Raw genomic sequence first — 17,168 nt, 5'->3', positions numbered from 1 at the left:
ACTGAAATTACTTCAACCCATGGTCTCTGTTGAGCATGCACTGCAGACCAGTGCATCTGTATGGACTTTTTCTGAAGATTTTCTCTATCCTCCTTCTCTTCTTGGGATAAGTTTTAAAATTCCTACTATAGCCCACTCGCCAGGCATTCCTCTGCCGCTCCTCCTGCCGGCATTTTCTTTTCCCTATTCCAAAGTCGCATTTTAAAAAGTGATCATCATTCTACTTTCAAAAATGTTATGTCTGGTAAGATGTAAAAACACTATTCTGTAACTAGAAATATAGATACCACCCTTTATCATGGTAAGGTAAAATTCCCAAGTAATATTTTCCTTCTTCACATACATACTCATGTACAACTTAATAAAGTTAAAACTATTTGATTCTCCCCTTGCTGTTTGAAAACATACCAGAAATTGGAAGAATCTGCCAAATTTTCTTTGATTCTACTGGTTATTTGAAATTCATATTTTTAAAGATTTTTCTACATTTTTACTAAATATTGAATAGATATAGAATACTGAGTAGTTAAAAAAGAGGAATAATTCTGGTTCTCTCTCTTTCTTTTTGTCCTTTCTCTAGTGAGGGCTCATTCAACTGGGAAATGATAACAGCAAGAAGCAGAAAGGGCTGAATTACATCCTGATTTATAAATGCAGCATCCAATATAGGCCACAAGAAATCCTAAAACTGCTCTAAGAAAGAGATGTCTACTCAAGGGTCTCACTAACTTCTCTATATTGGTATGAGCAGCAACACTTTAGTATCTAAGAGTCAATAAACGCTACCAGAAGTGAAATGAACACCACTTTATGTCTGACACAAATACAACCCCATCAACCCCGATTTAGGAACTAAGCATGTAACTCACCAGTTCGATATGCCAGTAACCTGGCCTGAATCATGCAGTGCCTTGCAATTTCTTGTGGCAAACTTTGATTGTGAATTTCATTACTGTGTTCGGTGTTGCCACAATAAAATCCGTAGTGTTTAAAGTTGGGCACGCTGGAAGCTACTGCGGCCAGGAGAAGGACAAGGTCTTTCATGTTCTGCCTTAGATTGCTAAAGTACGGATTCTCACACAAGTTCTCCAAACCTATAGTCATCAGTATTTGCTTATGCATTTCTTCATTGGAAACCAAAAATATCATTTCATATTCTTTTATTCTCTCTTGTTTACATTCAGAATAAAAATCAAAGTTAGTGTCTGGCAATGTTTTGGAAATTTTTTGAATAAAGTCACATTTGTAAGAGGTCTCCTCTACAAACTGCACCATGTAACACACCAAAGGCTGAAGTAAGACACACACGTGGGCCCGACTGTTTGACTTCAGTCTTTCTACTGCTTTGGCATCTAACTTTGCGTCTTCAAAACTGGAAGCCTCAGTGAGCAAACTGATTTCTGGGTCAGCAGGCCAATATGAAATTCGATTAACTCCAGCTGAAATAAAAAATATGAAAGGTAGTTAGCAGATGCCTGCTGAAATTAAGGGTTTTCTTGATAAATCTATCATATCATTGCAGTTGATCCTGAGGTCCCAGTGTAATAAATGTCTACTACCAAATCACCAGTAATATAGCCTGAGTGTTGGCAAACTATGGCCACAGGCCAAATCTGTCCCGTTGCCTACTTTTGTACAGCTTGCGGGTCAAGAATGGCTTTCACAGTTTTAAATAGTTGAGAAAATGAAAAAAAAAAATACTTGTAACACAATGAAAATTATATAAAATTCAAATTTCAGTGCCCGTAAAGATTTGTGGGAACACAGACATACCTAATCATTGGCATAGTCTCATTGTTTCTGTACTACGATGGATTAGCTGAGAGCTGAACAGCTGTATGAATACGATACAGCCTGTAAAGCCTAAAATACTTACTATGTGGCCCTTTATAGGAAATGTTTGCTGACAACAAAGCCCGTGGGAATCAATGGTTTTGCTAAGTGTGGTCCCAAAGCCCAGAGCTAGGAAGATGTACCAGAGTACTCCAAGTAATGAAACGGCTGCTTCTAGAAATAGTACAGCATAATTGATATTGACTAGAGTTGTGAACCTAAAATAAACAATTCATCCACGCATGAAAAATGTACTGGTACTTTAAACTCTTTCTCTGGGAAGCTCGTCTAAGAAAATATTTGAAGTAAAGACAAAAAATAAAAATTCATGTACGTATATGTTTAGTGCAGCACATTGTTTAAAACAGTAAAAATAGAAAAAATCTAAATGGCCAGAACAGGGGAACAGTTTAACACATTACAGTCCTCCTCATAATAAAATATACAGTTATCTAAAACATCCATAAAGAATTTATAACGTGACGGGAGCAGGGAAGCAGGGGGAGAGGAAGAAGTGTGAGCTGCTTTTACGAATACAAAATTAAAGACAAAACAACAACTAGAAGGAACATTCTTCAATCAATGTAGCAGAGGAATAGTTAGTCATTTTCATATGGGCTGCTGTGCTTGGCAGCTCAGTCATGTCCGACACTTTGCAATCCGATGGGCTGTAGCCCGCCAGGCTTCTCTGTCCATGGGATTCTCCAGGCACGAATACTGGAGGGGGTTGCCATGCCCTCTTCCAGGGGGATCTTTCTGACCCGCATCAAACCCAGCAGTACTGCAGGTGGATTCTTTACCACTGAGCCACCAAGAAGTCCCATCTTTAACATACAGAGACCGAAATCCTTGAGAGCACGTGTGAATTGACAAGAGAGAAAGTAAATTTACAAAAGAGAAAGCAAAACTGAATAACAAACATGAAAACAGTTTTAAATTTGTGTTTGGAAATGAACAACAAGATGCCTGATACAGAATTAAACACATAAATGTTCATCAATTAATTAGTATTTAAAACAAAGAAACCTCTTTGCTCATGTCTCATACAATTTCCATTAGAAAAGGCATTTATTTTTTTATCATTGTGCCCAGAAGTGAATAGACAGATGGACCACAGGTTTTCTGTATTCAAAATAATAAACATCTGAGTTGAACAAATGCACATTTCTATCTACTCCTTGCTACTACAGACTCTTATTGTGGCTTGGGCTGTAAGGTAACTGTGAAGGCCTCCTTTGAAGGAGGCTCTAGCCACGTGACCACTTCTGGAAGTGCCTATAGCTCAAGGGAACTCTCCTTACCATCAATCTGATCTTTACTCTCCTGCACTGGCAGGCAGATTCCTTACCACTAGCCACCCGGGATGCCCATGTAAAAGATATACCATTTTTTAAACAGGAAAAATGGTCTGGATACACACCTAGGTGCAAAACAGAATCATAAACACAAAGATTAGAGAGGAGCCCAGTGTGTATAGATAGCTATACATTAATTCTTTGTGCTCCTCCTTCTGAGGGGTAGTCACTGGGAGGCAGCCACTCAGCCAGGAATTACAGTTCCCACAATGGACGCAAACAGAAATGATGTCTGCGACTTCCAGGCCAGGGTTTTTAAGAAACAGGTATGCTTTCTCTTGCTTTCCCTAGTGGCTCAATGGTAAAGAATCTGCCTGCCAACACAGGAGACTCAGGTTTGATTCCTGAGGTGGGAAGATCCCCTGGAGGAGTAAATGGCAACCCACTCCAGTATTCATGCCTGGGAAATCCCATGGATAGAGGAGCCTGGTGGGCTACAGTCCTACGAGGTCGCAAAAGAAGCAGACAAGACTTAAGAGGCTAAACAACAATAACAAAGCAACATTTTTTAAACATTCAAAGAGTCGGACACTACTTAGTGACTAAACAACAACATGCCTGCTCTACTCTGTCTCTAGATACAGGAGAGGCCAGTAGGGATTCCAGTAGCTTACGACAGAAGATGCTGAGGCCCACAGATCAACCACAGAATAGCTGGCTGCTGTTTGATAATACCTGCATTGGACTATTACATGCATGATGAGTGTCTAATATATTAAGCCACTGAAACGTTGCTGGTGTTTGTGAAAGCAGCTAGTATTAGTCTACCAATACACTGAGGGTCCCTGGCGGCTCAGACAGTAAAGCGTCTGTTTACAATGCGGGAGACCCAGGTTTGATCCCTGGGTTGGGAAGATCCCCTGGAGAAGGAAATGGCAATCCACTCCAGGACTATTGCCTGGAAAATCCCATGGACAAGAGGAGCCTGGTAGACTACAGTCCATGGGGTCTCGAAGAGTCGGACACGACTGAGCGACTTCACTTCACTTCACACTGAGGGTCACCTAACTAGTTAGTGATACAGCTGAGAGCAGAATACATGTTTTCCGATTCTTCTTCTTACAGTATATCAAACTGTCTTCAGATACATATGTATATTTTTAAATTATATTAGGCAATTTGACTTGTTCTCAGATAAATGCTACTAATCCCCAACAAAGCCTTATATGCACTTACCATTTACAATCATTTTCAAACAAGCAGAACATGGCTTTCTGGAAAAATAGAGATCACAGTTTTTCAGCTTTGACCCATGTTTTATCAGAGCAATTTTCCCAGCATGTAAATCTTCACTTGAACAGTGGAGACCAACAATTTTCATATTTTTCACCACCACAAGACCAGTTCTCTTCACCTATATTAAGATATAAAGTAGTAATTTATTTTATAATATCTAAAGATCATCTCATGGATTATACTTGATTTATGAATAAAACGAAAGTTTAATTCTTCATCTGAACATAGTTTGAACAAATACACATTTCTCATTAGGTCCAAAAAATTTTCTGAAGGTTTAAAACGCTGACTTTATACCAGAAGTTTTCTAAATCTAGGCTTTCTTAACCAAACAAGCATTTAATTATCACAAATTTATCCTAGTAAAAAATGAATTACTTTTTACCCTAGTAAAGGGCAATAATGAAGTTGATTGATTTGACTTGTTTCTTTTTTTTTTTTTTTTTTAATTTTTAATTTTTACTTTACAATTCTGTATTGGTTTTGGCATAGATTGACATGAATCCTGACTTGTTTCTTATAGCATCTAGCCTAAGACTACTTAGTATTAAGGTTCTAGATAGTAAGAAGGAAAAATTTGGCAAACCCTGTGATTTTACACATGGGTAAGTGAAGCCCAGAAAATTTACATGACTTTCTGAAAGACTCACAGATGGTAAAAGCCAGAACTAAATCAGAGGTCATCTTAAATTTAAAAAAAAAAAAAAAAAGTTTTTTTTAATTGAAGTATAGTTGATTTACAATGCTGTATTAGTTACTGCTGTAAAGCAAAGTGATTCAGTTATACATATACACATTCATTTTTTTATACATTCTTTTCCGTTATGGTTTACAATAGGATACTGAATATAGTTTTCTCTGCTATATAATAGGACCTTGCTATATCCATTCTATATAAAGTTTACATCTACTAACTAAAAATTTTCTAATTGATCATATTTTACTTTTTATTCTTGTTTATTTACTTATTTGGCTTTGGCATGTGGGATTTTAGTTCCCTGACCGGCGGCTGAACCTGTGCTGTCTGCACTGGGAGCAGTGTCTTAACCACTGGACCATGAGGGCAGTCGCTAAAATATTTTAAATACTGACTAAAATAAGATAATTCTCAACTTCTTTCTAACAAATGATTCTATTAATTTTTAAGACTATGGCACTCTAGACTAATGTGGTTAGGATTCACCTCCCACAAATATATAGGTTATTTATAATTTTTAAAATGTTTTAAAATGTATAATCAAGCTCAAGGAAAGGAAGACATAACCTCGGGTGTTAGAAAGAGAGAGAACTCAAGGCAAGAGCAGTCAGCCACAGCCGTCTCAGCGGTCTCCCGCCCACAGTAAGGGGCTGGACTGACTTTTATTTTTCAGTCCCAGAAGCTGGGCATGGGCTGGAGGGCTAAAGAGTGGCTCCTTTAAACCTAAGGTGATCTAATTTATACAGATACTAATCAAAAAGGCAGCTGTAACAATATTACATCAGATAAAACACATTAAGGTTAAAAATCAGTTCTGCATGTGCCACAAAATAGCTGTTTTCACAGCAAAAAATTCTGAAGGAAGGGACATTAAAACTAATCCTTGGGTTCATAAGGGATTTTACAGTATGAGGGGGACTTGGGCTGAGAACACAGTGTCCATTATTCCCTATTCCCTTTCAAAAAGATTTTACTCTAAAGTTATTCCCAAGAGGACATGTTTGAAATTGCTTTCAAGATGAGACCAAACTAAAAGAGCCAAGTTTCGGTTTCAGTTATGAGTATAAATTTCTGTAACAGAGGAAAATGAGACTCAATGGAATATCTAAAAATCATTCTTAAAAAATGAAGCATTACTCATCAGTTAACTTTTTTATTAGAACAATCTTTTAGGCCACATTTATCACTTTTTTGTTGAGAGTACTTTTTACTTTCGAAAATATCTTTTTTTTCTTCCCATTCCGTTTCTAGCTAGGGCCAAAACCTCAAGTTTGAGACCAGGATTCTTCCATCCCCAACTTAAAGCCAATAAAAGCCTCTGTTGCATTCCATTCTGGGACTTCTGCTTACTCCAACTCCCAGAACTAAATCTTTGCAGTGAGTCACTGTTCTAGATACTGATTTTGCTTCACTTCACTAACATCTTGACAAGTCGTCTACGTAAACCTAATCGCAGAGTTTTACAGTAAAACAGACGTGAAAGAGGACAGTCTGTTTTGTATACGTTCACTACTTTTTTTCTTTTACCTTTCTTATAATTAAAAACATCTAAATATTCTAAAACAAATCATTTCTATATTCTTGTTGGGCATTTTCAAGACTCACTCTCAGAAATAACCAGAAGTCTCCAGGGATGTACATCAAGGTAACTTTTTTGAATGATAAAAATGTACAAGGTAACTTTTTTCAAAATATGAATGTTTTATCTCCTCTCCACACCCAGTGAATCACAGAGTCTCTCTGGAAAACTCAAAAGATTAAGATGGCAAGGAAATACGAGGCATATCAAAAAGAACAAGGCTCATCTGGTCAGGTCTGGGCTTTGCTGTGACTCTACTTATAAGCTAGTAAGCTGGCCTGGTACTGTTCCATAGATGCCAGCAGAAGACAAACTACATCAGAAATGACTACGGCTCCCGTACAGCAAGCAGTGCCAAGCCTCACGTCTGCGATGGTCCCCTTGCCCACAAGGGGTCACGTGGACGGGCCTATATGGATTTCTAGACACAGAGTGAGCTAGCTGTGTCACAGGAGAGGAACGCTGTGCTCGGGAATTCTGCTGTGTTTTATTGAGAATGGTGAGCAAGCCTGTTCTATATCCCAGAGAGAGACATTACTTCAACCCTCAAGGTCACCTGCTGCAAACTCAACTCCTGAGAAATGGCCTGGGCAGAGCACAGCGAGGGCCTTGCCTTCTTGGCAAGACGAGCAGGATATGTTGGAGTTTGAGAGAATATGGAAGAGGGTTTCTCAACACATTCTATATGAACTCACACGGGAAGGTGATGAGAGTGAAACTTGAAAATGTTAAAAAAAAAAAAAAAAAGAGCAAGACATAGGAACAGATTATAGATTATATAATCCTATCTGGTCTCACCTCCCCACCCCCAGCCTTTGGAGAGACACACATGGTCTTGTAAATGTATGGTTTTTAGAAGGATACACAAAAACTCTCCTGGAAATGGGAATGGGGAACTTGAATATAAAAGAAACTTTTATTCTACTTTGTATCATCCCTTTTGCTTTGTTATTATGAACATGTCTTTTTTAAAAATCATAAAAATGCACCTGTTTTTTGTCAGCAGATACTCTGCCCATGTCTTCATTGTCTCCTAGGGGTCCATGCTTTCCTTCCTCCTTTTCCTAATTAAAAGCAGATTAAGGGGGGAAAAAAAGGATTAGTACATAAAATGTGATTAATTCAATATTTCCCATGTAAAGAACAGGAAGCAGAGGAAGTAATGATGTTGGTAATGAAATGATGGGGGTGTGGGTGGTGGTAGTGGTAATGCTAACTATGTGTATGATGATAATAATAATTCCCAACAGTTACCATGTATCTGGTCCTAAATCACCTTCTCTAATTTTCCCAGCTTTTACAAAGTAGCTATGATTATTCTCATTTTCCAGATGAAGAAATTGTGGATAGAGATAAAATATCTCAACCATGGTCACAGAGCTAATAAATGGGTAAGCAGGGATCTGAGCCCCTAATCCACTGTCTTCACCATTATGCTACATTACTTCTGTCCTGGAAAAGTATGTGAGGTCTTTCAGCATAAAGATAAGGTCCCAGAGGACACCATGGGAAGAGCTGGGGGAGAAAGACAATACATGATGTATAGAGAAACATGAGGGAACAACGCAATTATTCTAAAGTCTTAATGAAGTAATATTTGGGAAATTTTAGATAAGTCTTACATAACTGAAATTTAAAACTATGAACTAGTAGGAAAGATAACTATTTTTAAATGACAGCCATGTTCAATAGTATTCGATTTCTATTCCAGAATTTTTTTTTCAAATTTATTTATTTTAATTGGAGGCTAATTACTTTACAATATTCTGGTGGTTTTTGCCATACATTGACATGAATCCACCCCGGGTGTACATGTGTTCCCCATCCTGAACCCCCCTCCCACCTCCCTCTCCATCACATCCCTCTGGGTCATCCCAGTGCACCAGCCCTGAGCATCCTGTCTCATGCATTGAACCTGGACTGGCGATCTATTTCACATATGGTAAAACACAGATTTCAATGCCATTCTCCCAAGTCATCCCACCCTTGCCCTCTCCCACAGAGTCCAAAAGACTGTTCTATACATCTGTGTCTCTTTTGCTGTCTCGCATATAGGGTTATCATTACCATCTTTCTAAATTCCATATGTATGCATTAATATACTACATTGGTGTTTTTCTTTCTGGCTTACTTCACTCTGTATAATAGGCTCTAGCTTCATCCACTTCATTAGAACTGATTCAAATGTATTCTTTTTAATGGCTAATATTCCATTGTGTATTATTCTAAAATTTTTAAGTACTTATGGGTTTTTTTTTCCTCAGAAGTCCCACTCATTTATCTAGTTTTAGACTGGATAATTAAAAATTCTTACTCTTTATACTATGTATACTTTGCTGAACAAACCTCAAGACACATTCATACAGTGTAAATATTTGACAACACAGAAAACTCAGCAGTTATATTCAGAAATGGTTGTAGTTAACAATTCCCTAAGGTTGGCAAAAATTATAATTTAAATGTCCAATAATAAGGAAACAGACATGTTACATTGATAGAATGGATTGTTATGCAATCATTACGATGACAAAAAATGATAAAAACCTAGAAGAAAACAGGTGGTATCATTACGATGACAAAAAATGATAAAAACCTAGAAGAAAACAGGTGGTAAGCTTCTTGACATAGGTTTTGGTAATTTTTTGAATCTGACAGCAAAAGCAAAAGAGCAAAAGCAAAAATAAACTGGAAATACAACAAACTAAAAAGCTTGTTGAGTTGGAGAAAATATTTGCAAATCACATATCTGACAAAAGGCTAATATTCAAAATATATAAAGAACTCACACAAGGTGAAAGGTGAAGTCGCTCAGTCGTGTCCGACTCTTTGCGACCCCATGGACTGTAGCCTACCAGGCTCCTCCGTCCATGGGATTCTCCAGGCAAGAATACTCATACAACTCAACAGCAAAAAAAGAATCAACAAATCCAATTAAAAAATGGGCAGAAGCTGAAGAGACATTTTCCCAAAGATATACAGATGGTCAACAGGTAAACAAAAAGATACTCTACATCATTAATTATCAGGGAAGTACAAATCAAAATCACAATGAGATATCACCTCACACCTGTTAGAATGGCTATCATCAAAGAAGCTAGAATTGACAAGTGTTAGGGAGAGTGTGGGAAAAGGGAACTCTCATGCACTGTTGACTTCACTTTCATGCATTGGAGAAGGCAATGGCAACCCACTCCAGTGTTCTTGCCTGGAGAATCCCAGGGATGAGGGAGCCCGGTGGGCTGCCATCTACGGCATCGCACAGAATTGGACACGACTGAAGCGACGCAGCAGCAGCATGCACTGTTGCTGAGAGTGTAAATTGGTTCAGGCACTATGGAAAACAGTATGGCGGTTCTTCTAAAAATTAAAAATAGAACTGTAACATGAACCAGCAATTTCACTTCTGGGTATTTATCAAAAGCAGATGAAAACACTAACTTGAAGAGATATATGCACTCCCAATGTTCACTGCAGCATTATTTACTTACAATAGCCCAAATATGAAGACAACCTCAGCGTCCATCAACAGATGAATGGAGAAGAAACACTGTGAGTATTCAGGACACACAATGGAATATTATTTAGCCATAGAACAGAATGAAATCTTGCCATCTACAACAACATAAAGGGATCTCAAGGGCATTATGCTAACTGAACTAAGTCAGACAGAGAAAGACAAAGACCATATGATCTCTCTTATATGGGATCTCAAAAGAAACAAACAAAAATCCCCAAGTTCATAGACACAGAGAACAGAATGATGGTCGACAAAGATAGGGGTGAGGGTGAGGGAAATTGCTGAACCAGTGGCTACTCCAAAAGCATTAGACTAAGTCGCCACTCCAGTGTTTATAACAGTATTGCAACATGAGCATTTTCAATGTTGTTAAGTCAAAAGGGCAGGATCCAGAATTAAATGATATTCAGTGAACAAAGGAAATAGAGCAAAAAGGTTGTGAAACAGCACAAAAATGTTAGCAGTCTCCAAGTGGTGCAATTATGAGGAATTTTTTTCTTCTATTTTGTAAATAATAAACATGTATTATTTTCATCACACATAAAAATATTTTATTTTTAAAAAGATAAAGACTTTTAGAGTGTCAAAAGCAGTGTTTCCAATACAAATACATGTGAAATTGCATCTTAGAGTTTCTGTGGCTTACTTTCTATAGCAAAAGCAGGATAAAGAATGTAAGTGAAATGAATTTATTACTTTAGCTTAGAGAACATTTTTCTTATTAGGAAAAAGATCTTATCAACTTTGTGAGCATCATGTGCAATTAATAGTGGAATTATTTATATAAATTAATGTGCCTGTCTGATGAAAAAGAACAAGATATATTTTGGAGTGTGTGTGTGTGTGTGTGTGTGTGTGTGTGTGGTGTGTATGAATGAATTAAAATGATAGCAAGTCTTTATATTAAAAAAGGTTCTTAAAAATTATTACTCAATTTGTAAAAAGCCCCGCTTTTAATTAATGTTTAATTGAAATACATTTGACATATAACATTGTAAAAAATCAAGGTGTACATTACTTTGATACATTTGTATATTATATGACTGCCATTATAGCAATAATTAGCACCTCAATCCAGAGAAAGCAATGGCACCCCACTCCAGTACTCTTGCCTGGAAAATCCCATGGACGAGGAGCCTGGTGGGCTGCAGTCCATGGGGTCGCCAAGAGTCGGACACGACTGAGCGACTTCCCTTTCACTTTTCACTTTCATGCATTGGAGAAGGAAATGGCAGCCCACTCCAGTGTTCTTGCCTGGAGAATCCCAGGGACGGGGGAGCCAGGTGGGCTGCCGTCTCTGGGGTCTCACAGAGTCGGACACGACTGAAGCGACTTAGCAGCAGTAGCAGCAGCGCACCTCAATCATATTACACAACTATTCAGTTCTTTTTAGTAGTTGGAATAATCATGTTACACAACTACTATTCACTTCTTTCTAGCAGTTGGAATAATTAAGTCCTAATTTCTTAGCATGTTTGATGATTATAAAACAGCATTGTTTTCTGCATTCCCTGCGACTGTGCACTAGATCTCCAGGGCTTATTTACTACTCATAAGTCTGTACCCTTAAACGACATCTATTTCAGCCCCCAGTAACCACCATTTCACTCTCTCCAAGTTTGGCCATACAGACTTGTCTTTCTCTGTCTGACTTACTCATTTTGCATAATGTGCTCAAGGTCTATTTATTCTGCTGCAAATAGGAGGATGTCCTTCCTTCTCACAGCTGAAAAATACAGCAATGTAAAGTCCAGCTTTTACATGCACTTTAAAAGGCTTAAGTCTTAAACATTTGCTTCTTTTTTTTTGTATTTTTTAAATTAATTAATTAATTTATTTTTTATTTTACTTTACAATTCTGTATTGGTTTTGCCATACATTGACATGAACCCACCACGGGTGTACATGCGTTCCCAAACATGAACCCCCCGCCCACCCCCCTCCCCACAACATCTCTCTGGGTCATCCCTGTGTACCAGCCCCAAGCGTGCCGTATCCTGCATCGGACACAGACTGGCAATTCGATTCTTACACGATATTATACATGTTTCAATGCCATTCTCCCAAATCATCTCACCCTCTCCCTCTCCCTCTGAGTCTTTTTGCTGTCCTGCATACAGGGTCATCATTGCCATCTTTCTAAATTCCATATATATGTGTTAGTATTAGTGGGTGAACAATCCAACGCTTGGTGAATTCTGCTTCACAATGATAGGAAGAGCCGACATCGAAGGATCAAAAAGCGATGTCGCTATGAACGCTGCTTCTGTCTTTTTAAGACAAATTCCATCAGTAAAAAAAATCCCCAAACCAAAAAACCCAACAGCTTGGCAATCTTCTATTTTCATAAAATAATACTAAGCTATTAACAACTGGGGAGAATAAAGGACTTCAAAATCCATGAAGAAAATGAAGAACTTTCTCAAAGCCAATAACAGTAAGTGGTTGAAAAATAGGAAATGAAAATGCACAACATCTTAAATAATGTTTTATTTATAAAACATTTCACATAAGTATTGGGAGAAAACCACTCCAAGAACTATCATTTTATCATGAAGTAAATTTCCCATCTACACACAGACCTTACACTCTTCACAAAAATTAACTCAAAATGAGTCACAGACCAAAACTAAAACACTCCTAGAAAATAACCACAGGAGAAAACCTAGATGATTTTGAGTGTGGCAATGATTTTTTAAATACACCACCAAAGGCATGATACATGAAAGAAATCAATGGTAAGTTGGACTTCATTAAAATTAAAAACCGCTCTGCAAAAGACAATGTCTCAAGAGCATGAGAAGACAAGTCACAGACCAGGAGAAAATATTTATAATAGACACAGCTGATAAAAGACTGCTCTCCAAAATATACAAAGAACTCTTAAAACTCAACAGTAAGGAAACAGATAACCTGATTAAAATGTGGGCCAAAGACCTTAACAGTCAGCTGACCAAAGAAAATACCGATGGCAGTCTGAGAGGGTAACTGTTAATATTCTATTTTTAGTCTGGAAAGCGAAACCGTCACAGCTGTGAACTACAAGCATCACACTAAATCGCGAGGGTGTTTTGCAATTTGAAAGCTTGTTGAGTTTGTTTTTAAGTGTGACCGAAACTAGAGCAATAAAATCAGATTTTAGACCATCGCTTGTCTAAAGGTTGAAAAACTATGAAACAAATTATACCTGAGATTTCTGTCTTTGGGTTTTCACTGCTGGGAAGAGTTCCATCCAGAGGCTGAGCAGAGTGAAAAGGTTGACTTTAGAAAGCCTTGGTATTTCACCTACAAAAAGAGAGGGCAAACACTTAAAACTTTTACTGATGATGAAAATCAGAACTAAGCTCACTGCCACTTGGGTGCTGCAGCCTTGGCTCCGCTGTTTTAGCAAGAGGCAGAGAAAAAGGATTCGTGTGCAAAAGAATCAAAGCACTTTCTTATCAGAAAGTTTCAGCCTCCTTAAGGGCAACCTCTTCCAGCAACTTCCGAAGTTGGGCCTTCTTTCACCCAGCAGGCAAAAAAAAAAAAAGTACAAGTGATGCACGTAGCTATGGGAATTATTTTTTTAAAAGTTATGAAAAGTCCTTGCATCGGAGATCACGGTGAAGCAAGCTTTACTCTGAACTGTGATGAGGAGCTGCAACAAGCGCAGGGATTAGAACATAGAACGAAAAATAGTGACCTTAAAAGGTAAAGGAGCTGAAATACAGGAAAGCGCCGCGTGCGGTTAATTTTGGAATCAAATCGAAAACAAAACAAAACACGATTTATGGAATTTTCAGGCTCGCCGATCCACGTCCTGGGAGAAAAAGTAAAGGGGAGTGAGGAGTGAGCACAACTTCAGAAGCCAGTGCAGCCGGGCCAGGAGATCCCGGTGACGGAGGCCGGGACGCGCCCGGGGCAGGGATGGGACACCCGAGAGCAGAAACGCAGGCGAAGAAGAGCAAGAGCAAACCCGGAGTGAAACGGCGGGAGACTCGCAGAGCAGAGCGAGAGGCTGACGGCGGGAGCAGGATTCGGGGCACTCACCGGTCATGCTGCCCGTCTGGGTGCTGACTGACCGTCCGGCCCCCGCGCTCTCCAGATTTTGCATCTGCCCCGCTTCTCTCATCCCCAGCCTAGCGGCCTCTGCAGCCCAGGAAACCTCTCGCTGTCCTGCATGATCTTTGCCCCAGCAACCCCACCTCTCGTCTCCTCCTAGCAACAGACAGGACGGCGACAGCCAATTCGGCGCGGTCAGATGACGCACGAGCTCGGCGGCCATTTCCGGGCGCCCTGTGTGACGTCACGGCGAGGCGCGGCCGCGGTGGCGTAGGGCCTATTCCTCCCGTGGCGACCCGGCGAGTAGTAGAGGACACGGGTCCGTGAATCATTTGACGTTTGTGTTTGACTGCGTTCTTAGGGTTTGCTGAATGAAGTCTGGTCGCTTGAGGATGTCTTGGCTCGAAGTCCCAGGTTGCGCACACTCGGCGAGGGCGATGAGGGCTTCGCATACGTGAGAGTTGGCCCGAGAGTGAAGGAGAATTGAAGTGGAAGTTAGTGTTAATCACTCAGTCGTCTCCCACTCTTTGCGACCCCATGGACTGCAGCCCGCCAGGTTACTCTGTTCGTGGGATTCTCCAGGCAGGAATACTGGAGTGGGTTGCCACTTCCTCCTCCAGGAGATCTTCCCGACCCAGGGATCGAACCCAGGTCTCCTGCATTACGGGCAGGTTCTTTACTGCCTGAGCCATTATGATGGAAACTAGCCCCCATACAGTTAGCGGTCAGGGTCTCAGAGAGTTTGAGAAGCGAATGAGGTGGGAGCTCGGCGGTGCCAGGTGGTTATTCTCTAAGATTGGCCAGTCCGGGGCAACTTAGTGCCAGGGACCGCCACAAGAACATTCTGCTTCTTAAACACATGAAGACATTGAAGGTAGAACTGTCCTCAGGAAATTGAGGATGGAGGAAGTGGCCCTTGGAAAATCTGAGAGGTACCAGACATTGTGGATTTGTGCTCAGTGCAATTTAGTTTTATTATTTTATGTGTCCTAGGCATGACTCAGAATGAAACTCCTCCCTCCCCCCAGTGACTCAGCCCATTTCCCGTCACCAACCTAAGCTGTTATCATAATTTGAAATATTTAAAAAATAGGCACAAAAACCGCTCCAGGACTATGAAAGCAAAAGCCAACGTTATGAAAGTACATTATTTTGTAAAAGACTGAAGAGAATTTTCAGTGTTGATGGAGATGACTGTGGTTCATTAATTGTCACTGCTGTATAGTAATTCATTGTAGCTATATACCACAATTTATTTACCCATATTTGAGTCAAGAGCCATTTGCTCTATCTCCAGCTTTTTGCTATTGCAAGCAGTGCTGCTTTAAACTCTTTTTGTATATTTTTTTACGTTCATATGGATGAGCTTCTTTAGGGACTACACTTGGGAGTAGAATTCTTGAGTTGTCAAGTTTTCCAGATACTGCTGAAAAGTTTTCCGGAGAGATTGGACCAATTTACATAGCTCTGTATCCCCACTAATTCTTGGGTATTGTCAAACTTTTAATGTTTACCAATCTGGTTGGCATAAAATGATATTCTGTGGTTATGATTTTCCCTGGTTTCTACTTAGGTGCATTGGCCATACATATGTCTTCTCTATGAAATACCTGTTAACCATTTTTCTATTTGGTAGTTATTTCTTATTCATTTGTGAGCATTCTTTATACATCCTTGATACTCATTCTTGGGTGGGAATGTGTATGATAAATATCTTCTCCCCATTTGTCACTTGCTTTTTCACTTAATTATTTTTTCAGTGCATAGTTCTTTATTTTAACATGCCAAACGTATGAATAATTTTCTTGGGTGAGTTTTGTATCTTTTCAAAAAGCATTTTTATCTGTTTATAAAGACATCTTTTGTCTGTCAATTATATCTCAGTTTTTAAACAGTAGCTTTTATATTTCCTCTAAAAGCCATAAGTTTTTCCTTTCATATTTATATCATCATTCATCTAGAATTTAGTTCTGTGTATGATGTTAGGCGGAGAAGAAAATGGCAACCCACTCCAATGTTCTTGCCTGGAGAATCCCCGGGACGGGGGAGCCTGGTGGGCTGCCGTCTATGGGGTCGCACAGAGTCGGACACGACTGAAGCGACTTGGCAGCAGCAGCAGTGTGATGTTAGGTCAGGATCCACTTTCTTTTCCACTTGGATAATCAGTTAGCCCAGCATTACCTCCTTATTGATCTGCATTGTCACCTCTGTCGTATCAAGTTTCCGTATATATGTAAATCTTTTTCTCGGTTCTGTATTATTGGTTTATTATACCTCTGCCCCCTTAACTCCCCCCCGCACCCCCCTAAAAAAAGCCACCTTATTTTCTTCAGGGTATCTTGGTTATTCTTGACCCTTTAATCTTCCATGTATGTTTTATTTATTTATTTTTAAAATATTTATATATTTATTTGGCTGTGCTGGGTCTTAGTTGTGGCAAGTGGGATCTTAGCTTCCCAACCAGGGATCAAACCTCACCCCTGCATTGGAAGGGCGGAGTCTTAACCACTGGACCGCCAGGGAAGTCCTGTCAAATGACTTTTTGACCAACTTATTTAGAGAATGGGGAAGGAAGGAGGGAGAGACAGATGGAGGGGATGGAGGAAGCGGGGAGGGTTATTATATTTATCACAAGTTTTCTTAAAAACTCAATGATCCCAGGTAGCGCCACGAGGTAGGAAGGACGGGCAGGCCTGCCTCCTGTGATGTCCTGGGGTTTTCTGGGGTAAAGAATAGGTGCTCAACATCACTAATTAGTATCCTTCCCTGCTTTGTGTTTCATTTACTTATTTTTTGTAGATAACCCAGATCTCTTCCTTTTATTCTAGGTCCTGTTGATTGGGAACATTGGTCCTAGCAGTGTGTGTATTTGGAGAGAATCCTGTTACAATAAAACAAGCTGAGGTGTCT

General features: G+C 39.5%; 1 protein-coding gene across 2 annotated transcripts in view; it reads right to left on the bottom strand.

Moving 5' to 3' along the window:
* CDADC1 (cytidine and dCMP deaminase domain containing 1) overlaps window positions 1-14,463 on the bottom strand; it is a 33,938-nt gene extending 19,475 nt beyond the window's left edge. For both annotated transcript variants that reach the window (XM_040266955.1, XM_040266956.1), the window contains exons 1-5: window positions 14,247-14,463; window positions 13,405-13,502; window positions 7,690-7,764; window positions 4,365-4,542; window positions 870-1,439 (exon numbers count right to left, since the gene is read on the bottom strand). In XM_040266955.1, the coding sequence (XP_040122889.1) occupies window positions 870-1,439; window positions 4,365-4,542; window positions 7,690-7,764; window positions 13,405-13,502; window positions 14,247-14,328 (1,003 nt within the window). In that variant the 5' untranslated portion in view covers window positions 14,329-14,463. The remainder of the gene's footprint in view (window positions 1-869; window positions 1,440-4,364; window positions 4,543-7,689; window positions 7,765-13,404; window positions 13,503-14,246) is intronic.
* Window positions 14,464-17,168: the final 2,705 nt, after the last annotated feature.

The sequence above is a fragment of the Oryx dammah genome, unplaced genomic scaffold, assembly GCF_014754425.2.
Source record: "Oryx dammah isolate SB20612 unplaced genomic scaffold, SCBI_Odam_1.1 HiC_scaffold_24, whole genome shotgun sequence".
NCBI classification, from domain to species: domain Eukaryota; kingdom Metazoa; phylum Chordata; class Mammalia; order Artiodactyla; family Bovidae; genus Oryx; species Oryx dammah.
This window is presented reverse-complemented; position numbering and strand designations above follow the sequence as displayed.